This window comes from Populus euphratica, unplaced genomic scaffold (genome assembly GCF_000495115.2).
Source record: "Populus euphratica unplaced genomic scaffold, PopEup_1.0 scaffold993.1, whole genome shotgun sequence".
Taxonomy (NCBI): domain Eukaryota; kingdom Viridiplantae; phylum Streptophyta; class Magnoliopsida; order Malpighiales; family Salicaceae; genus Populus; species Populus euphratica.
This window is the reverse complement of record NW_011500846.1, coordinates 57,660-80,099: the sequence shown is the minus strand read 5'-3', so window position 1 is coordinate 80,099 and position 22,440 is coordinate 57,660. Positions and strand designations below refer to the sequence as shown.

Sequence of the window (22,440 nt, the reverse complement as noted above, 5' to 3'; positions counted from 1 at the left end):
TCCATTCGTAATCCACTGTCACTGTAATAGGAGCTGAAGAGAGTGGACAATCAATTTCAAAGCTGTGGACAAAAGGCAAGGATGCATCAATTTCAACACATAAACGTGCATATTCAAGTCGAGTGCAATTATATGTGAGCTCATCACATGATAATGGCTTGCCAACCATACTGGCTGCTGAACTCAATCCCTGCTTGGACCACAAAGGAAAGGGCAAACCATGAAGTCGAATCCACACTGGAAGGGTGGAAATTTGGCTTTTGTCAAAGTTGTAGCGTGGGTGCCATTGTTGAAGAATAATATTCTGCCCACCAAACATCCATGGCCCTTTTTCAAGGACAGCATGCATCTCTTCTTCCGTCTTAAAACGAAAGATCATGAAACCATTACCTGTGGTCATAACATTCTCAAGACCACACTGACGCCATACCCTAGAAGCAATGGCATTAACTGCATGATAAGGCATTTTAAACCCTGGAAAGAAACCAATCATGCATCTTGTCCATTGTTCAGTGTTGTCTAGTAGCATTTGTTCTGTAATCTTGAGGCACTGCCCTACTGGTTGTCTAGGAATAGGATCTAACGTGAAACGGGTACTGGAACCCGAAACTCGAACACGATCTGCCCATGAGGTTTGGCCAGCTTGGGATGTAGTCTTACGATGGTTCTTTTGTGGTTTCATGTATGGGTTCGGTAGGCGGCTGAGACAGTGTAGGGGTAGTGGTAATGGGAGAGATTGATGGCAGTGTGACTTGAGACATCATGGTAAGGTGTAGGTTTTTGGCAGAAAAGAAAGAAAAAGAGAGGCGAGTGAAAAATGATGATAGTATATGGGTTTTTTAGTCGGTGAATGTATGGAGCAATGGTAAAGGAACAATGAGAGACTGGGATCAGAGAAGAAGAATACCTTTAGCTAAGATCAGGGGAGGTGGTACGGCCGGTGGGGTAGAGTTTCTCCTTGGAATCGCCTACAGCAGCTTGTTATCGCCCCTGAACCCCTAAATTCTAAACCCTAAATCTGAAACCCCAAACTCCAAACCCCAAAACCCTAAAACCTTAAACTCTAAACCCTAAACCCTCAACTCTCAACCCGAAACCCCAAACCCCAAACTCAAACCCCAAAAAGCCTAAACCCTAAACCCTGAAACCTCAACCCTAAACTCTAAAACCCTAAACCCCTAAAACCCTAAACCTTCAATCCTCAACCCTAAGCCCTAAGCACTAAGCCCTAAATCCAAAACCCGAAACCCTAAACTCTAAACCCTCATTCCCAAAACCTTAACCCCAAACCATAAAAACCCTAAACCCTAAACCGTAGGTGTAGGAGTTGCCCGAGTTTTCATCTCGAGTATATCCTTCTTCTTTTTCCTCCGAGTAACAAGAGTAAATCATGTGTCATCATATCCAATAGATTGTGCAGATGTTGAAAGAGGCACACAAGATGGTGTCATCTCAATTAAATTTGTGGTAGGTACCTGAGATGAAGAACTGGTCTCAGAAGATGATGGTAAAGACATTTGCTTACTCGTAATGCACAAAGGCAATTCTAATAGTGATGTCCTAACATGGTCTTCTATGGATGATGAAGAAGTTATTGGATTAACATCTCCAAGATCAAATCACTTTAGTAGAGCCTTAATAGGGGAATTAGAAGCTAACTCATTTAAGTCTGTCTCATCTAAAGAATCTTTAATATCAGTTGAGGAATGTGTATTTGTCTCTACTAAGGAATTTGTATCAGAGAAATATGAGGCTTTAAAGGACATCTTATATGTGTTTATGACAGGTGAGGCATTATCTTTAACTTGATGACTATGAGAGGTATCACGGTTAACCTGCTTACCAACTAAACGTTGGCATAAGTGGCCAAAAACCTGGCACTTTTCATAACTCTTCAGCTTCCTAGATCACAATTAAATATAAGCTCAATTTAAACATCAGCTCCACACATATTTGATGAGCCACTGTTGAACGTGCATAACACTTTTTTGAAACGTTTGCATATAATCTCCACCATTCAGAATGTGTAACATAACTAGATGCATCACATATCCAAAATTCAGATTAGTCCAACGGTAGACAGAGGAAAAATAGGCTGATGCTCTAACTATTATGCGAGTGGTTTTTTCTAGAAATCTTCAAACGGTAAGATTTCTCTAGTGGTGTTAAATATAAACAATATCTCTAGTCAGAATATATGAAATATAGGGACACACAACATACCCTAAATTGTATTGATCCAACGACGATTGCAACAGGTTTGAGGGGGGTTTTTAAAAAACTTTGAACAATTAAATTTCTCAAACTATGGTAGATATTGACGATCCCTTTGGTCAGAATGTAGACAATGGTGAGGTGAACAACAAATCCAAATCTTGGCCTGATCCAACGATGGACGCTAGTGATATGGCAGTCTGATCACCACCCCTTCTTATCTTTTCTCTCTAACCTCTCTCTAACTTCTCTCTCTAGAAGTGCACAAATGAACCCCCTTAAAACTAAAATTTCAAACCCCAAACCCTAAACCTCAACATCCCAAACCTTGAAGCTCGAAATTAGAAACTTGGAGCCCGAACCCAAAACTCAGAACCCCAAAACCTGAAATTTCAAACCTAAACCCCAACCCGAAACTCAAACCCCTTGAAACTCAAAACCCAAACCCTAACCTGAAACCCCTAAATCCAAAACTCCTAAACCTGAAACCCCAAACCTCAAACCCTAAAACCCCTAAACCCCATGTTATCTGGTGGAGAGTGTGTATCAATATCTTCTAAGGATTGTAAGAATGCTTGTGGTATATTTGATAGAGTCTCTGTTTGTTGTTGTTGCGCCCTAATTACTCCTGCAGCTGCTGAGGTTAAAACTGTATAAAATGCAAACAAGCTTGTTATGATCAAGTTGCACCTCTTGGCAAGAGGACTCATCATCACCACGTAGATCAATAATATATATATCAAGTTGGTCACTAAGTACCATAAAATCCACTATAGAGAATTCACTAGGATAAAAATAAAAAAAAGTAAGGTGAATAAGCTTTTCTTTGTTGAAAGTAGAGAAAAAGTCACTTGGGTTTAAACATGTCACACAAAGAAATAGCTTCGTACTCGTCTCAATAAAATGATCATCCAACTTATTAAGTTGCATGTTAATGGTATTGTTAGACAATTTATAATAGAAATGGTATAGGTTTGTAATCCCTTTAGATTTTCGACTTGAACACCCACGAAGCTTGTACTCATCATCTATGTTTAAAATATCAATATCATGTTTGATACAAAAAGATGACACTTCTTCCAGCAAAGATTCTTAATCATTCTCTCTCATCATTTTGAATCGTTCCTTTAATATTTTCAATAAACTCATAGCATTTTCTATGTCTTGATGTTAGTATACTTCTCAAATAATGAAGCATGGACTCAAAATTAAATGATTCCATAATACCCATTAAAATGACTGATTTTGTTCTTTGTTCTGAGTTCATTCTATCCTCCTTTATAATCTCAAGCACATCAAGAACTGATAAAAACATTCCAAGTTGAAGAATAATTGTAACATAGTGGGAGCCCCAACGAGTATCACCATACCTTCTAAAAAAAGTTTCTTGATTCAGGCCTTATCTACTAGAAATCTCTTCATTTTCAAGTCCTTCAATAATTATAGCATATTTTTTTTCTTTAATCACCTCCATCCTTTTATATAATGCTCCAACTATGTTTATAATGCTAGAAATAAAATTAAAGACATCTTAAACTTTATTATGCACTTGGATTATTATTTAGAATAAGTGTTTTCAAGTCATTCAATTCACCTCACATATTATTAGCTTAAACATATCCTTGACTATGCAATTTTAATATGTTTAGCCTATGTTTAGAAAAACAAAGTTTCAATAGCTATCTTGAGTGAATTAGCAGTTGTATCTAACACATGTTGAATTCTAAAAAAACATTCAATTATATGTCCATTATGGTCTAAATATTGTAAAATAACTGTTATTTATTCCTTGATTGATATGTCACGTGACTCATTAATTAAAATTAAAAATAATGAGTCACCTAAATATTTGATAATCATATTTATAATCTCCTCTACAGCAGCTTGAGTAATGTCTTTTTGAATATCTAAAGAAGTCAATTTGTTATGTTTAGAAGCTTTACTGAAAGTAACTCTTTTAATAGCTTTATTACTTCTGGAAAGGAAATGCAAGAGCTCTAGATAATTTTCATTCTTGCTTGAACATTCACATTCATCATAGCCATGAAATGGAAGTCCTTGGTGCAACAAAAAATAAGCACACTCTATTGAAGCATTCAATCGAGTTCGATAATCATTTTAACTCTTTATTGTCTACTCAGATAACAAAGTTATAATACTTTGTTTTTCATTCATCAAACTCTCACATTTTATCTGAGCTACATTGTGACTACTATTAGACTTTCTAATATGAAGATTAAATCTTTCCTTTTTTTTCCAATTTGAAAACTCATCACCCATAAACGAATCAACACCTCCTTTTGACTTGAAGAAGTAACAATACAATAAAAGGTGGCATCTTTAGCTATATTGTACTCTAACCATGTTGGGTATACACCAAACCAAGCCGAATTAAAGCTTTGTAGTTTTAACATATTCTCAAATTTGTTTTAAGAAAAATCGTAGTGTGAAGGTTGATAAGGACTTTTTTTGTAAATAAGCTTTTTGAATTGCATTCCTATTATTTATATGGTATTCATAAATTAGTCTTCTTAAGCTAGAGTCAGCAAGAAGAGTGTCAAGGTTGGTTTCAATATAACTTTTCTTTAAACTTGATTGAGTTGCATGACATGAAGCTTTAACTGATTCTTCATCCTCAAAGAATTTACACTTAAAATACTTATCTAGTGACATGTTAATTTAATATGAACCTGCTGGATTTTTTTATCATTATTAATGTCTACATAACAATTAACACAACTACATAATAATTCACTGTTAAACAAAAGTTAGTTGAGTTACACAATAATTCTAAATTTTTCATATAAAGTTCATAGCAAAATACACATCAATTCATCAAAATCAAAACCTATTTCAATTCATATCTATATGCATATAATAAGTATGTTGATTAAATTATATTTAATCATTTCTAGACATTTAATTGAGAAACAATGCCTAATGTATGTGTAAGGAGAACAATGCTTGAAAGCCATGTTTTCTACTTGATATTTTACTTACAAACAAATCATGTGAAAATAAATTTTAATAAACTACTCTGTCAATGCAAGAGATGCCAACAATAGTGGTTTTGCATGAATATTAATTTATTCCTTTATAATAAGAAAAGAAACACTTAATAGATTAAATTAGCATATTTAAACATTTATTTTGAATATATTTATATCAAAACCCCTAAATTATCATAAACCCTAATGTTTTAAATATCTAATTATAAAAGAATAAAACTAAAATTAGATAATAAAACAAATAGAAAAGATGAAGAAAATTTATCTAAAGCATAAAGCAAAAAGTAAAAAAATTAATTGCTTAATTATACTTGATAAAAAAAAATTGCATATGGAAGAGGCATGGAATGAGAGTTCATGAAAAGAACAAAAAAAAACTTTGTTAGTCAAGAAAATGATAAAAAAAAAAAGGAAAAAGAAAAAAAAATTAAGGCAATGAGTTGCACTTATATATATGAGTCAACATTAATAAACAATAATAACAACTTTCCTTCCGTATAAGAATAATTCACTAAACAAATATATTAATATTTTAATATAAAAAATATTAAAAAAAAATTAAGGGGCAATTCCCCTTTTCGAAATATTAAAAAAAAATTAAGGGGGCAATTCCCCTTTTGTTTTCCTGTGGCTCCGCCACTGCAAGAATATATCGTAAAGTGCTTGATTTACTAAAAACAGGTGGACTTGCGGCATAAATTAGCATTATGCTAACTAGGTAGCTACTGATCTTGATGCACGTGCAGTTAGGTTTGCTTCATTTTTTTTTTAATGGCTTTAAAATTTGATGAAGCATCCTAATTAAAGAGACCACCCAGTTCCAAGCCAAGCTGTCTCAGATTCTCCTTTTCTACAACTTCCAATTACAATACAAGATGGTGTTGGCTTGGCTAGGTGCTCCTAACCGATGTGGGGTTCCTCTCTGGACGCCGATCCCGTGTCCCTGTCGTTTCCACCGGTCAAAATTTCTGTGGCTTGGAGATGTCACTGATCCTACTACCATTAATCCCACTTGTCTATTTTGTGTCTTGTTAGCTAAAAGTCATGCAAAGAAAGACTAGAGACATGAAACAGCATTAAACAACTTGAATTAATCCAATTTCAATTTCATAATATGGATACAGAACATACATAATCGGAAGTTCTTGCTCAATTTCACTAGGCTTACCAGCCGATTTAAGTTTTTTAGTGTTTTCATTTCACTAGGCTTACCAGCCGATTTAAGTTTTCATCGAGTACAGAAACGAGGCCATGCCTGCTCTGCCCAGTTAAATGACACCCCATCCCTCGGCAAACTATTTACTTGCAGAGGAAAAGCTTGCTTTGACCAAATGTAACAAATCTGAGTTATCAATGATTCTGTCAAAGAAAACAAAAGGGCGATCGGAAAGTTTATTTTGTACACTGTCTACCCTACCCATCAAACGAACCATGTTGTTCATTGCCTTATCTTTTCTTTTTCAATCAAGATCATCAGCTTGCACTGAAATATACAGTTTACTATATCTTCCGAGGCTATACACCAATATACATTATGAAAACTATACGATGGACACGAATCATAGCAAAGGAAACAGAACGAATATGTTTTTATTGCAAGTAAAAAGAGGTCGAACAAGAAAAAATTTCTCCGAGGGCGGTAGCAGAGAGTATGATATTTCCTTGCATGAAGCATAGTCAGTCAAGTGTTCTTCTCCAAAACAGATAGTGCTGGTGTCAAATAGTTGTTTGCTTTGTCAGGTAAATGCGCCACCTGCACAAGAAATACATATTGTAGTCTTAAATTCTATCCAAGCCTACGAATATATATATATGATAGTTTTATTCTTTTGCATTAAAAAGCTACTATATTTGTATGTTCCTTACAAGTTCATAGAGCTCCCTCCCTTGCTCAGCAACGTATTCGTAACAGACCTGCACAATCAAAATTCAGTCTTCCATCTAACTTTAGTTAATCTCAAACCTAAACTGAATGTTACCCACATCAAAGCTCTTGTTTCTTGCAGTCGAATCGTGCAATGCCTTCACGCAGATATCAGCCACATCAGCACAACTAATTCCCTAATTTAAGCAAAAATATTAGGATATTGAATTAAGTTCAATAATGTCCTCTTCTATGCTGAAGAATAATTAGTTCTCACCTGAGAAATCCTATTTCCTTGATCAAATATTAGTGCACGTTGACCACCTGGCTCCTCCTGCGAAAAGCAAGCTTTCATTATGTTTTCCATGTTGGGGCTGGGCTTGGACTGTTCAAACATCTAATTTGCTAGAGATAAAGCAACTCGAATAACTATACATTAAAGAATTTACATCTACAACTACCAGTTGTCCATTGAGATTTATCTAGGACAACTTTAGGCAAGATATCAAAAAAAGACTGCAATGACACTTGGAGATATTAATTAGAAGCTGCTATTGACAAAAATGATTTCTTCAGATCAATTTACAACACAGAAAAGCAGCAATCGAACTTGTGTCTTTCTATGTACAATGACATACTGGTGTCACAAACTCTATAACACTTTCTCCTCTCAGAAACCAAATGCTATTAAGATATGAGTTTGTTGGATATCAACACCATGCTAGTCAAGAAAAAAAAAATAGCAATGCTTGTAAGCACTAATGTTGATCTTAAAAGAGGTCAGTCATCCACTGCTGTATGGCTAATTAATGTTAGAATTCTGTAGACAAGAACAATAATTACCTGTAGGGGACCAGGGCGAATGATTGTGTATCCAAGTCCTGATCTCCTCAGCGAGTCTTCCCCGGCCTGGAAAATGTTTGACCGACAAGTGTGACTAGGCAAGAAAATAAAAAGAAAGGAAAAAATCAGAAAATGGTGCTAACCCTCTTGGCCTTCAGAACTTGTTCCCTTCTTGTGGGTTCCACTCCTAATCCTGTACATGAGACCAAGACAAAGTCTGTTTCTTGCCCAGTCTGCATACCATTCATAATAGTCTTAATAAACAGGAAAACTTCTAGTTTCCAAATATAACTCTTAGAACAGAAAAGATTATCTAGATGTTATTTTGAGCAGCAGTAGCAGAGCACTTACAGGTAAAGCTTTTATGTATTCCAATATAAGCTTAAAGCTTCTCAGGTCTTGCTTCGCTCCTGCAGGTGCTTCAACAGGTCTCTGTAGCAAGAATATTGAATATAATCAGCGTAGCTGGACCAAAACCAAAATGCAACTCCACAAGGTCCATGCTTGTAAAGCACATCATAAAAAAAAATCCTTTAGACCACATCTTTTCTGGAAAATCCAATTTTTCATTCACGCAAAAAAAAAAGGAAGAAAAACTAAAATGCAAAGTTCCATTTCTTGAAAGAAAATAGACAAACTAGCAAATTCACTATAAAAAATAATCCTAATGGCAAAACCAAATTATAGTGACAAGCAATGCTTCAAACAGTAATACAGATAAGCAATCACATCAAGAAAATACATGTTACCTTGAAAAGGAAGCCATAACTAGCTAAGATGCCTTACATTACCAACACGTACTGATCATGCATGAAGTATGTATGGATCTGCTGACCTATAACTTAAGCTTTTAGACCAAATTCTCAAGCAACTTCTTAACAAATTATGTAGTGACAACCACAATGGAAAATTGGAAATTGTGGATCCAGTTAAAGATTTCAGCATGTTTCCAAAAGAACTTTAAAAATGAAGAATTCTCCTCCATGGAAAAGTGATTTTCATGTGATTAAATCTTGTCACGTAGTTGCTTTAACTGTATTTTATCCAATTTGGGGCAATCTTAACAATGAGTGGCATCTCATCCCAATCAATTAAGCCAAATTCAAATAAGAATTGAGATATAAAGACCCAAGGCAAATAAAAAAAACCAATCATCTCACAACCATTGAAAGAAAATGAATGCTGAAATCTCATATTAATGATACTTTTCATTCTAAAACGAAACAGCATAATATTTCTTTAGTATTTTTATGACAATTCACTGATAGACAAACCTGTCTTCGGGGCTCAAAGCGGATTGTCATTGTGTGTACAAGAAATGGGTCCAATGGCAGATCATCTGGTTTTACAGGGCGGAAGGCAGAAAATGGCACTCTTACCTGCCATTTACACAAAACAGAAGCTGTTAAAAGAAGAAATTGGAATCTGGATCTGTATAGCACTAAAAGAAAGGTATCAGAGATGCTCACCCTACAAAATCCTACTTTGGTGCTAATTCTTGCAAAATACAATTTGCTTTGAGTTGTGTCAACTGAAGGACCAGCTTCGAGTATCAAAACATAAGATCTTCCATTTCCACCAACAGAGAGCACTAGACCTTCATACCTAACCCCAAGGAAAATTTTATTTTAGGAGTGTGATAAGCATTCAAGGTGGATGCGAAAGAATAAGCCATCAGGAAATCTATTAACATCCAGCTTCTAGTGATATAAGGAGCTATTGATCTTTATGTATCACGTACCTGTCAAGAGTATAACCCAAAGGAAGTGATAGCTTTTTTGACAATTCAACATAGCCTCCCCTAGTGAAAACATACCCTATAGGCGAGATGAATAACAGAGTAAAAGAAAGCATGCATAGAACTTTTAGCAGTTGTATATACAAAACTTTACTAAACGTCAATGTAAATGCTGTCTCTCTCAATTATGTTAGCACATATTTCACCTGAGAAAACTGCATCTCCGGCCTCGGTGAACTCAAATTTAGCATCCATTCCTGCATCATACTTCGAAGCAACTGCATCCTGGAAGTAAGTTCCTTGACGAACGTCCCAGCCATTCAATGAATCTGCGGATTTGAACTTTGCAAGCAAGAGCTTGCTTTTGCTGCTTTTTCCGGCTCGTAGTTGAGCTAGTTTGTTGTTGTAGTCCTGCAATTTTGTAATGTGTAATTACTCAAAGACATGACAAGGGAGGTTTGATTCAGCTGAAAATGAATGTGAGACACTACCTGAAGGGCTTTGGTGAGATTAGAAACCCCTTGGTGATCAACTCTGAAAAGATCTCCAGTGATGGAAGACCGAGCAGTGGCACAATATATGATTTTGTTGCAGCCCACCACCGCTGCCTTAAGGGTAGAGGGATCTCCCACATCCCCTATCATGATCTCCACTGACCTGGGAAGCATGTTCACAACTTCCTCATCTGGCTTTCTCACCAAAGCCTGCATTAATTAATTAATTAATACTAAGAATTATCCAAAGCCTGCATTAATTAATTAATTAATATACCAAGACTTAAGGAATCAAGAATATTAACCCCAATAATAAGGGGGAGGGAGAAGAAAGACCTTCACAGTGTAACCCCTGAGCATAAGTTTCCTAACAACAATGCGGCCAATGCGACTGGTGGCACCAACAACAAGAACAGTGGTGTTCTGGGCACCAGGGATAGCAAACTCACACATGGGACCCTCCCTGATGAGCAATGCATCAAGAGCTTCCTTGTCATCTGCACGTGTTGTTCTTGATATCTGTCCCAACCCTGAGAACTTCCTCCACACCTCATTGAATATCTGCCTTGACTTCCTTCCAAGTCCAACAGGGTTTACATCCTCCAAATTCAGTGGTTGCTGCTGCTTTGTTGTGCTTTCCTTGTTATATTCTTTCATATTCTCTGTCTCTGTCTCCGTCTCCTTCCTGTCCTTGATTGCTCTCACCACAACTAATGTGCTCTTCTTGTGGCTGTTCTTCACTGTTGAGATCGGGAGAGATGTGTAAATCTTGCGGTGTGAGGTGAAGTTGAAGTGATTGCTGTTCGTCAAACTGGCACTCGCATTTGTCGTTGGAGTCACACTTGCACTTGCTGCTACTGCTGCTCTCATCTTTTCTGTAAATTCTTGCTACCACTGATTAATGATTACTGACTAAATTTGGTTTATGATATAATCAACAAATGATTATCCAAGTCTCTTCAACATGCAATATATAGTAGGGTAGCTACTCCTCTTCTGTCCATGGCAGAACTCGGACAACTGTTCGTTTTCTTCTGACAACTTAGAAAAAAATACTTAATTATATGCATATATGCAGAAATTGAATTTATGAGTGGATAATTGTGACAAGAAAGATTACAAAAACCAGGAAAAACAAAAGGGGAAAAAAATGGTTGGCTGGTGTTTCATGTTTGAGGCTTGAGAGATCAAAATCATAAGGGCAAATAAATGATAAAAAGAAAGAAAAAATGGAGACCACATAATATTATTTGAGGTTTCCGACGGCTGCAATTAAAGCCACCAAACCTGCCACGTTCACATCCCATTTTCCTCTCATTCTTTTTTTTTTTTTTTTTAATACTGACCTCATTTTTCTTTTTCAAATTTTCTCCTGTGGCGTTGATTAGAGTGAGTGAAATGAATCCGTGTACCTTTCATTTCTAGCATCAGCTACTAGTCCCAGCAAATTAAAATGTTGTTTTCACTCTGCTCATGAGAATATATTAATATATATATATATATATATATAACGAATTGGTGCAAATTAGGAGAATTCTACTTATTTCAACATCTTTAATATATATATATATATATATAACGAATTGGCGCAAATTAGGAGAATTCTACTTTTTTCAACATCTTTAAATAACATGACGTTCTACAAAAAGGGTGGTCAAGTATCTGAGCTCTCAACTCTGAAGGGGGAAACTTAACAGGGTGTGGGTAGAGGCAACGAAGAAGAGAAGAGAAGAAATTGAAACTAATCTCCTCCTCTGCCTTTTTCCCCATACACACTCCTTTGTAAGAACATCATTTTAAACAGATTAGAACAATTACATGGTACAGTCGCCGCCACCGAGAATGGCATTTTAAACAAAATACAAAGATAATAAAATAAAAGAATCACCAAAATGGGCCAATGACTAACACACATCACATCAGTACTCCTATATATTCTGACTCAGGAAAATAGTTAGCTGCTGCTGCTGCTGCTGCTGAACTGGGAAAGCTTTCTGTCAAAGAATTTCACTCGCTTTCTTCAACAGGGAAACGTAAAGCAAGTCACCCCACGCATGAATAAAAGAATCATTCCCTAACAGCTGTGATGCTAAACCAATATGTCGTGCTATTGTGTATTTTTCCCCTTCTGAACCCAACAACCAATATCGGAGGAAGTTTAACTCTCTCACTTCCTCATTTCAAGCTGTGTGACACCTCAGAGCAGCACATATCTATTGTCCCCTTCTCTCCAAAAACAACCATATTATATACAGAAAAGGTTACCCAGAATTGCCAGCAACCTCAGCAGCTCTCTGCCTCATCATCTCCATCACAGCAGCCCTTCGTCGTGAATCAGACTGCTGCTGAAGTCTCCTCAAATGTTCTTTCAAATCCCTGGACAAATATACATACATGCATGCATTTATGAGAATTTATAATATAATATTCCCCAAGGAAGTTGTAGATTTTAAGATAAGGTTGATGCATAAACCTGCAGCGTGGAACATGGCACTCTGATTCTTTGCAAGCTCGAGCATGAAGTTGAAGGAGATACCACATCTTTTTACACAGAACACAGCCCCCAGATGCACGAGTTTTGCATTGTATCCCATGACGGAAAAGACCTTTCACCTTGCGACAGTTAGGATATTGGCAATGTGGAGAGCGGCATTGTGAAGCATGCACCAGAAGATCAAGCATTTTCCTTAGCTGCAATGTCAAATAAACAATTACATCAGGCACTATAGGACATGAAGATTTTAGCAGAAAGATGACTCAGTACATTGGCTGATGAAAATATCATGGAGTGTTGGATCATCAAGTTAAGTTTCACAGTAGTCAATCCTAACATTCATTCTTCAACAGTGTAATTATCAGCACGATAACATCTATATTCCACAAAATCATTTGTAATAGAAAATCTAACAACACAAAAAAGAAGTCAGATTGTTCAGATTCTTCTGGTTGTGAATAGTATAGATCATTTGATGGGTTCAGGGAAGTACACTGAATTTGTTTAGAGAAATTGCAATAACTTGTAACTAGGTACATGCCAATTGACAAATACTTCACAACATCTTCCACTGCTTATTCCATAAGATTAAGTAAAGCAACTGGTTCACAGCTCTTCATATATAACAAATGAACAAACGAAGAACCGTTTACCAAGAACAAGCAGCTGTATTTTCAAGATACGAGTCAGAACTCTAGAGACTATCAAAAAAGGTTATGTACCTGCAGAACCCTCAATTGCCTAGCTTCTTTGTTCTGTGCATCGCGCTCAGCCAAGGATGGATGATTCGTCAACTTATGAGGATGATCCATACCCCCATCCTTCTGATAACAAGAATTGCATACATCATAATCAGGGCAAACCTCACAACGCCAACCTTGACCCGTTTCGATGTCAAGATGGCATATATTGCACGTTGTCACAAATGCAGGAGCAGTTGGATTATGAAGATGGTAAAGGACCATCATTGAGGAATGTTTAGCCCGGCGTAAAGTATCATATTGATAATGGTTTCCTTGGCAAAGACTCAAAAATGCCTGTCTTGTGTCAAAAAACTCACTTTCAAGAATTTCATCTTTATCCTTTGTGTCAACAGGTACATCAGTGATTTCATCCTGCAGAATTTTGCAGTGTTATTTTATATTCAAAGAAAAGGAAAAGACTTCTGCTCAGAACCCATACAGGATTTCAAAGTAATGACATTTTAATCTAAATTAGATAGAAGTGTTCCTAGGACCAAGCAACTTACAGGATAGAGTGCATGCTTTTCCCTTTGGTTGATAGGATGCCGCTCTCTTTCTTCACGTTTCTGTTCTGCTTCATAACACCTAAGGAAATACAAGCACAGAAACCAAAATTTTAAAAATCATCACAAGAGTTAAGGAAATGTAAAGCACCTTTTCAAGAGCCATCAATTGAAACAAGACTAACACCTGCTTGTTCTATTGTAACCCACACAAAAAAAAACACTACATAGATTTTGAAATCTGTTTTGTACTACCTGTCAAATAATGGTTGTTTACTAAGGCCTTAAATAGCTTGTACACATATATAGAGCTTATAAGGAAATAATGCTATTGTAATTCTGCATTTATTCACCCAAGTAATTACCATTGATTCTCGTTTACTGTTACACAATGTTAAGGTTACAATAGCTAGTGAATACAGATGTTCAGGTTACATAATATTTTCACTAAACAGCAATACTGGTGAAGATTAAAGATTCTTACTTGTCACAAATCTGAAAATTTTTGCACTGCTTGCAAACCCAACGGGTGCCCGATACCATTAGATTACAGCAATGCGAACAGCAATGCTGTAAATGAACCATGATAAAGTCTTCCTTCATCGGGCAAATTGTCTCACCAAGCTGGAGATATATATTTTTGTAAGAAGAAAATCAATTATAACTGCTTAATATGAAGACATCATAACAAGCTCCAAGGTTCTGGTGGCAGAAATTGCACAGTAACACAAATAACAACATCATGATAAACAGCAGCTGATTGGGAAACAATGCTAAGCTGTAAGAAATAAGGGATAGGAATTACTTTATGCATCAGTAGCAGATCCTTTGATGCATTGCCAAAAAGATCTGCCTGGCCAGATGCTTTTAGGGCCCTTTTTGTAATGGTCTTTTTGGTAGTTCCCTTCTTATTTTGTTTTCTCCCATCTTCTTCTTGATTAAGCTGATAAATTAAATCCTCAGCGGCGCCAGGCCAATAATCCCCATCAAAGTAGGGCAGCCTAGCTGCTGTGACCTTTGCCTTAGATTCACCACTAGATATGAAGAAATGGTCATACAAATTAACGAGGTCAGCAACAATATTTTCCTTAGCAGCTTTTCGTAACATTGCAAGATACCTGGAAACCAAAAGACATTCAATGAAGCACATTATAAAGTTAGAGAGGAAAAAAGTAAAGCAACCTATGAATCTCTCCTTGGAAGTTTTTTTTGGCTCACCATTCCCGGAGCTTGTCAGATTTTGGTGTTTTCTGGATTTCTGGATGGCAATACAATATATAATCCTCACCCTTTAACGGAGGGCAAGCCCATATGTAGCAGCTTGTAAAACCCCTTTTCTTGCAGTATTCAAGGTATCCAATCTGCAGAATAAAATAGGTATAATTGCCAAAAAACTCCAATTACAATTCCTAACCAGATGAATTGTTCACATTCTTGGATCATTTGCAAAGAAGATAGATAAGTATTTGAAGCTAACCAAAATTTCATGGTAAACAAATGTACGAAGAGCCTCTCCTGTCACTGCTTTAATCTCAGGTCTGAAGTACTTCACAGAATCCAGATAAGAAAGATAGACACGGCGCTGATTTGGAAACTGAGCTTCTGATCCGAATTCCTGAACATACATGCCAAACAGGCATACCTCAACACCTTCAATCTTCTGAAATAACAAAACAACCTGAAAGAAAAAATTCCAGTGAATTATTTCTGAAATACTTAGCACCCAGAGCTTTTCAGAAGCTTAAGCGTGTGTCTCAAACGTGGTATCCTGCAAACCTTAGACTTGTACGGGAATTCAGTTGGATAATTCTCCTCCCGAAATATCTCAAGAAAACGCTGCTTCACTTCCAACTTTTTGTCAACTGATGAAACTACTCGAACTACAAGTGATTCCGCTCCAGGAACCTAAAACATAGATTTTTAAAGAGATTAGATTGTGCCAATTAACATGCATTGATGCTCTAATTTTCAAGCACCTAGGACAAACTCAAGTCTTCAAGGAAGCAGAAGTAGACATTTACAAGAGTGGTGAACTATTTAAAGTCAAAAATGTGCTGTTGTGGGAACACTCATCTAAAGTTTTAAACAAAGAGCAAGAATGTCTGGCAACTAAATATACTCGCAACAGGATCGGAGACACAGCCACACATTGAAACAACCAGATGGTATTTCTGGAAACTAATTGTTCTTACAAATTAATAATGACATCAGCTACATAGAAACTTGTTTCAATGTCACAAAAAAAGAGCTCGTGTAGTCAATTGCCAGACAATTTCAGATCATACTATTTCCCATAGTATTTGTTAGTCCTGGAATAGGAGCTTTATTCTAGAGAAAATCACAGACTTAGCACCTATGTTTCAGTAGAATTTCTATTAGAATTCTTATACTTCATTTTTTTTCCCTTCTGAGTTCCTATATTTTTAAGAGATTCAATCAGTCAGATACATTTACTCCAGAAACACATTTGATGTGCCATTGTCCAAATACTCTTATACAGGATACAGTCAGAACAAGTGTACTTGATTGGTCTTTTTTTAAGAGAATAGGAATTCGTATAAAATTAAAGCATAGGAACTCAAATAAAAATTTTAACAAACTCTAAACCATGTCAATTTCTTAAGCATATACTATATAAAAGTAAAACTCCTTTCCATATAACCTGCATTGCAAGCATATTTTCATCATTACCAGTCCATATGTTAGCAGAATAAAAATAAACTCTAGATTTTAAAAATCAACCAGAAGAACACAGGCCACAGAATGATATGTAACTCACGTCATCAAAACTTTTCCCGTGCATCTTGGCCCTATCCTGTCTTTCCTGCTTCAGTTTCCTAAATAACCTCTGCTCTATATGATCACTAAGTATTGTTCTAGGCAAATCCTTAGCCCCCAGAACCGCGCTTTGTGGTAAGGGCTTGCGCTCTCCTCTTTCAACCTCTGCTATGTAGCAATTAGGGCAAGTATATTCAGCTTGCCCACCATCATTCCTTCGACCATTAAATAATGCACATATTTGGTGTTGCCAAGCTTCACATTTGTCACATTGAACCCACTGCACAAGCATGAAAGAGTAAATTGTGAGTGATTATTTGAGAGTGCCAAGTAGCAGAAGGACAAATACAAGACCACAGACAAACGCACCCATTCTTCAGTCTCCTCATCATTTCTCTTCTTCTCGAGTCTTGCCTTTAGAATAGCAGTCCCGTCAGCAACAATAGTATCCCCACGAGCCTCGTTATAGCATGGAATACAGAAAAAGTGCCGTGTATCACCAGCTCCCATGGTATAATACATTGCATTCCGCTTAATGCGAGCACCACAGGGTGTACAGTATATTGGTGGTGGTTCAAAAGTAAGCTTTTCAACTGCACACAATTGACAAGAGTTCTCACTCATTGAATGCTCCATTGCTTGGTTCTTTTCTGCCTTTGCCTTACTCTGTACAAATCAAAGTGGAAAAACAGAAACGAAAACTAGTATCATCCAACCAATATATTTGCTATGCGCAGAACAGATGGTAATTTTAAAACCCGATGTGCATGCAAAAGAGAACTGCATCATTACTAACAGCAATAAAAGCCTGTAAGTAAGATCAAATGTTCATTCATGATTAGCCTGTGGACAACAGAAGGTCAGTAGCACATTAAGCAGCAAACAAGAAAGTCATAAAGCTAGCACATCATATAAATACAAGGAGCTTAAGACTCATTCACTATGAACATACACACATAAGTGAAACTAAGATCTCAACAGCAATCAGAACCAAACATTCCAAAACAGTACAGTTTCAGTTGACAAAATGAGAGGACAGGCTAAAAGTCTGAATATTTAAATACACCATAAAATATCGTACATGTAGTGTATGTCAAAGTAACTTCTAGCTTCATGGTTGAGCAGAAATTACACACCATGTCAGGACAAGCCTTACTTCCTCTAGAGATCATCTAATGATGATGTTTGAGAAAATTGCTGGCAGATATTTTCACAATTGTTTTTACAACATACAGAAAACTGTAAAGTAAATGAACTAAGGAGAAGCATAAAAGTCAGATGCATAATCTTACCTGGCCAACCCACTGCCTGAGGCCTATTATATGCTCCCTCACTTGTTCAGGTGTAAACAGTTCAGTCAATGATACGCCCTTTATTTTTGGCTTCCCCGACTTGGTTCCAGCTGGATTTTCAGGAGGCTTTGTAGCATTTTCTTGCTTAAGTGGATCAGTTTCTCTCTCAACTTTAAGACTCTCCTGCTTGGCTAAACGGGCAGGCTCATCATGTACCATGGATTCATCTGCAGGTATTTGGCTGCTGACATCATCCATGTTGTCCCTTTTCATCTCACTATCACTAGGACTTCCTTGTCTAGAACTTGCAGGAACTTCCAGCTTCACTTCCATGTATTCAGACTTAACTGGCAGTCTATTATCACCATGTTTGTGATCTTGGCGCTGGACATCCTGGGCTATATGAGCATCACTGACTGCAGATGCTGATACAGCAAAAACTTCACTCTCAGGTCTAAGTGTTTGGGAAGATTGCTCTATTTTCATGCGCTTCGGAGAAGGTTGTAGATCTTCAGTGCTTTCAACAATTGGAGTTCTTGAAACCAGTTGAGCTGCATTTTCTCCATTATCAGTGCCTTTGCTTGGCAAACCAGAATCTGAGGCTGGAGGTGTGCGTGTCTTCATTTGTATCTTTATTTGGGCCTCTAGATAATTTCTAACAGGAATACAAACAGGGCAACATGCATCTCTGCAGTGCCTAAAGTGATGAATTAATATCCTGGTGTGCTGACATCGAGGATATGGGCATGGAGTTGACTTGCATCTGTCCATGTGCCTCAACAAATTTTGGACAGTAGTGCAGTTAGGGTCAGGACATTGACCTTCTGGGGCGGGACATCTCCGGGCATGCCGCAAGAACAAAAGCCACTTCTGCTGATTTCTAAATTGCCGATCGCGATTAGCATTTCCAGATCTATAGGTGACACCACTTGAATTTTGGAGCTCTGAAGTGCTTCTAGGAGGTACTGTTTGACTGACAATGGATCCTTCTGAAGCCACATTATTACGCTGAGCTTCACCTTGCCCGGATATTCTCTGGTGGAAATCCTCTTGGACATGCTGCTCATGTGACATGCTACCTGGTACGCAAGTCCGGTCCTGAGATTGTGGATGCCATTGATCCTGCAATGCCGAATCTGATTGTGTCCCAACAGAAAGGCTGTTAAAATTATTTTGAGACTCTGAAACCAACTGATGTGGATGCAACATCTGTTGCATTTGCTGTGAATTTTGCGGCAATGACAAGTACATGTCATGCTGTCCAGCTGGATGACTGAGATTTTGTGCATTCTTAGAATGGTCTCCAACCACATTTTGCTGGAATTGGTTTTGCAATTCAGACATTTGGAAGTGCTCTGAGGTTTGTGAGCGCAAAATATCATTATGGTGCTCCATTCCAGGCTCAAGCTTCACTTGACTGCTAGGATCAGGTGTGAGCTGGGATTGACCAAAAGCATCATTGTTCAACAGATGCTGTTGCTGCTGACCTTGCTGTTTCTGTAAACGATGCTGTTGAGCAAATTGCTGCTGTTGAAATTGCTGCTGAAGTTGTTGCTGTTGGTGAGGATGTTGCGGAAGTTGCTGCTGTTGAAGTGAAGACTGGAAATTCATCTTTTCAGACTGGTCAAGTGATTGAGGCTTTATATGCCCAGCTTGAGGTGCGACATGCAAATTTGACTGATTATTTACAAGAGAGGAGTTAGTTTTGGACATAGACTGCAAGCTTGCAGAACTCAAATTCTGAGCATTTATCATCGATCCAACAGATGTTATAGCACCATATATGTTGCCAGATCCAAAAGAATCAGCATTACTCATCCCATATCCATCCCCTGGTAAGATATTCATCTGCAGTTAGGCATTGCTTTCTTCCTCCCCTGGTAAGATATTCATCTGCAGTTAGACATTGCTTTCTTCCAAAAAATAAAAAATAAAAAATCTCAAGTTAATTATTACATGATAAATCTCCAAAGAGAGGATGGAGGGGAGAGAGGGGCATTACCTTGCATTAGTTGACGTTGATGTTGATCAAACTGCTGTTGCAATGGTTTAGGTGAATTCGCATATAGTGTGGAAGTCATATAGCCAGCAGAGGTACCAGGCTCATTAACAAGGGGCAAATTATTCCCAAGCATCCCCATACCACCATTTAGGGCACCATTTGCAAACCCATAAGATTTCTGCTGCATGCCAGACCTAATATTGCTACCCATTTGACTGCCAAGGTTCTGCAGTATGCGACTGTTCTGACCACCAATGTACTGCTTTGGCTGCTGTGTCTGTGATACCATAGCAGAGTCAGCAGTCGAAAAGCCACCACTGTTAGCAGTAGATTCCACATTCATGTAAGACTGGTTATTATTGTTGTTATTGCTATATCCAGGTGTTGGAATCATTTGGCTTGTCATTCTTGGCACACCCATAGATGACATGTTTCCACCAGAACTAATGGAAAAATTGGCTGGTGACTGCTGGTATCCATTAGACAGATTTCCTGCAAACATGGATTGTGTGACATGGTCACAAAGTAAATAAATTGATCATTAACAGGGAAGATTAAAAGCACCACAAGGCTTAAAGTTACCATCTGATCTACTTAAGGAACTTCCATGCATGCCACTAGATGGCAACAGGCTCCCCGTGTTGACAGCTGGAGGTGCTATGGTATCACATCTACTGGAAGTAATCATCATGGTATCTACAGAAGAAGTCATCATATTCGAATTCCCACTGTTTGACATACCAGGAGTTGGTATCATGGTTCCAATGGATGAGGAAGAATTAACAAGCTGTGGATGCCGTTGGTTGTGGCTATTTGTAGAGGAGCGCTTGATCAGACTACTCAGACGACTCTCTAAGGTATTCAGGTTCAAATAATCCTCCTACAAAACAAAATCAATAGCAGCGTAAATTGAAAAAAAAAAAAAACAAATACAAACCCCTGAAGAACAATCAAGGAATGAAATCCAGCAAATTTGTAAAGAAATAAAGAATTAGTTTAGTGGTTTACATTTTAAAGCTGTTCTGAGGATTAAAAAAAATCAGTCTTTTAAAGAAGTTAACATGATTTCAGCAATCAATCTATCCCCTTTCTTACTGAAAGAAGAATATAATAATATATCCATTAAAGATTTGATATGTGGACACAAAAACAACAGTCCAAATACAACCGTAAATAAGAATTAAATGGATAAGGAGAAAAACCTTAGTCTGAGCAGCTTTAAATAGACCCTCTTCTAAGCGTTTGGCGATGCCCTCAAACTTTTGTTTCTGTGTATCATCCACCGGCTGAGAGTGCCGCCGCATTATAATTTCAAATCTAGAGAGAATACATATTAAAAAAAAAAATCAGTCCTTCAATATTCCGTCTAGGAAACAGGTATTACAAGGGTGCAAATGTAAAGTGGTAAGTAGAATCAATAACTAAAATATTATTCTCTCAATTTCAATAAATAGCAAAATGTAGTGTGTGTTTGGCAATGCAATGTGAAATTTGAAGCTTTCTTCACTTGGAAAAGCATTACCAAATGGAGTGTAGCTGTAGACTGTATTGATGCTTCTAGAAAAGCAATCAAACTGACAAATTTCCGAAACAATTGGAGACTTAAAACTGATAAGGAAAGTCAAAGCCTTACATTTTTTGGTGTATATAGTTGCGAGGTCCGCGAAGCTCAGGGTCAATGCTGTACATATTCGCAGGAGCATTAGCTGATGCTGCTAAATTCTGCATCTGCTGATTCCCATTCTGTTGCGGCGGTAATTGATTAGAAACCTGCCCCGACAGATGCGCTTGCACATTCATCTCCTTTCCTCTTGCGGCGGTAATTGATTAGAAACCTGCCCATGCGCTTGCACATTCATCTCCTTTCCTCTTTAAATTTACACCAATAGCTTACCACCAAGTGTTCTTGTACTTCTTCTCATGCCCTCCAACTGCAACAAACAAACAGAAAATCAATAAAAGGAAACTAATTTGGGAAAAAAAAAATTAAAAAAAATCATTGATTGATGAGTAAAAATCGAAGGAAAAAGGGGAGATTGAAAGAGGGGAAAGATAATTCGAAGAGTGAGGAAGCATAACCCTAAATAAATTAGAGAATTAGCTACCGAATTGGAACAGAATAGAATCGATCAAATTTTCCAAACCTAAAAAAAAAAAACCAAACCTGAAGCTGAAATAGAAAGAAAGAGATCGCAGCAAGAAGGTTTTGATATTGGGATTCGAGTTCGATAATTGATCGTCCAATCGCTATTTTCTATAATTTAAAAAAATTAAAGAAAATTGAATTATTATTTTTTTACACACCAGAGCAGGGCATGGCAGAGGGATTGAGGAGAAAGAAATCGGAATTAAAAGTAAAAATATAATGAATCGGAGATTTTGGTGATTTAGTTCTGCTTCTGGTTCGTGTTCTTGTTCGGTTGGGCGAGGAAGAAAGAAAGAAATCAAAAGAGTTGAATTTTCTTCC

General features: G+C 37.2%; 2 protein-coding genes and 1 long non-coding RNA gene across 3 annotated transcripts; 1 reads left to right on the top strand and 2 right to left on the bottom strand.

Moving 5' to 3' along the window:
* Positions 1–5,889: 5,889 nt before the first annotated feature.
* On the top strand, positions 5,890–6,934 carry LOC105116573 (uncharacterized). Its single transcript, XR_840557.1, has 2 exons — positions 5,890–6,384; positions 6,429–6,934. It is a non-coding gene; the product is annotated as an uncharacterized LOC105116573 (long non-coding RNA).
* On the bottom strand, positions 6,701–11,339 carry LOC105116574 (uncharacterized). The gene is made up of 13 exons (XM_011013992.1): positions 10,498–11,339; positions 10,159–10,371; positions 9,874–10,078; positions 9,671–9,746; positions 9,399–9,534; positions 9,204–9,308; positions 8,281–8,361; positions 8,073–8,162; positions 7,930–7,995; positions 7,364–7,420; positions 7,206–7,283; positions 7,089–7,136; positions 6,701–6,975 (listed from the first exon to the last, which is right to left on the bottom strand). The coding sequence occupies exons 1-13, from the start codon at positions 11,029–11,031 to the stop codon at positions 6,904–6,906; spliced, it is 1,761 nt and encodes a 586-aa protein (XP_011012294.1). The 5' UTR covers positions 11,032–11,339; the 3' UTR covers positions 6,701–6,903.
* A 405-nt stretch (positions 11,340–11,744) lies between these two features.
* On the bottom strand, positions 11,745–21,891 carry LOC105116575 (histone acetyltransferase HAC1-like). Its single transcript, XM_011013993.1, has 17 exons — positions 21,833–21,891; positions 21,607–21,773; positions 21,176–21,290; positions 20,556–20,853; positions 19,974–20,465; positions 17,972–19,803; positions 17,049–17,345; positions 16,681–16,959; positions 15,678–15,806; positions 15,379–15,579; positions 15,120–15,262; positions 14,707–15,019; positions 14,386–14,525; positions 13,905–13,983; positions 13,378–13,770; positions 12,635–12,852; positions 11,745–12,537 (listed from the first exon to the last, which is right to left on the bottom strand). Exons 2-17 carry the CDS (start codon positions 21,771–21,773, stop codon positions 12,423–12,425), a joined length of 5,211 nt encoding a protein of 1,736 aa, XP_011012295.1. The 5' UTR covers positions 21,833–21,891; the 3' UTR covers positions 11,745–12,422.
* Between the last annotated feature and the right edge of the window lie 549 nt (positions 21,892–22,440).

What these genes read in the sequence shown, in the direction of transcription:
- LOC105116574 (XM_011013992.1), bottom strand. Translation starts at nt 11,031, where the DNA reads ATGAGAGCAGCAGTAGCAGCAAGTGCAAGTGTGACTCCAACGACAAAT. An exon ending in AATACATAAAAGCTTTACCT is followed by an intron (nt 8,163 to 8,280) that starts GTAAGTGCTCTG and finishes AATGGTATGCAG; the next exon opens with ACTGGGCAAGAAACAGACTT. An exon ending in AAGGAAATAGGATTTCTCAG is followed by an intron (nt 7,284 to 7,363) that starts GTGAGAACTAAT and finishes TGCTTAAATTAG; the next exon opens with GGAATTAGTTGTGCTGATGT.
- LOC105116575 (XM_011013993.1), bottom strand. Translation starts at nt 21,773, where the DNA reads ATGAATGTGCAAGCGCATCTGTCGGGGCAGGTTTCTAATCAATTACCG. An exon ending in TCAGGCAGTGGGTTGGCCAG is followed by an intron (nt 17,346 to 17,971) that starts GTAAGATTATGC and finishes TGATTTGTACAG; the next exon opens with AGTAAGGCAAAGGCAGAAAA. An exon ending in ACGGGAAAAGTTTTGATGAC is followed by an intron (nt 15,807 to 16,680) that starts GTGAGTTACATA and finishes TCTATGTTTTAG; the next exon opens with GTTCCTGGAGCGGAATCACT.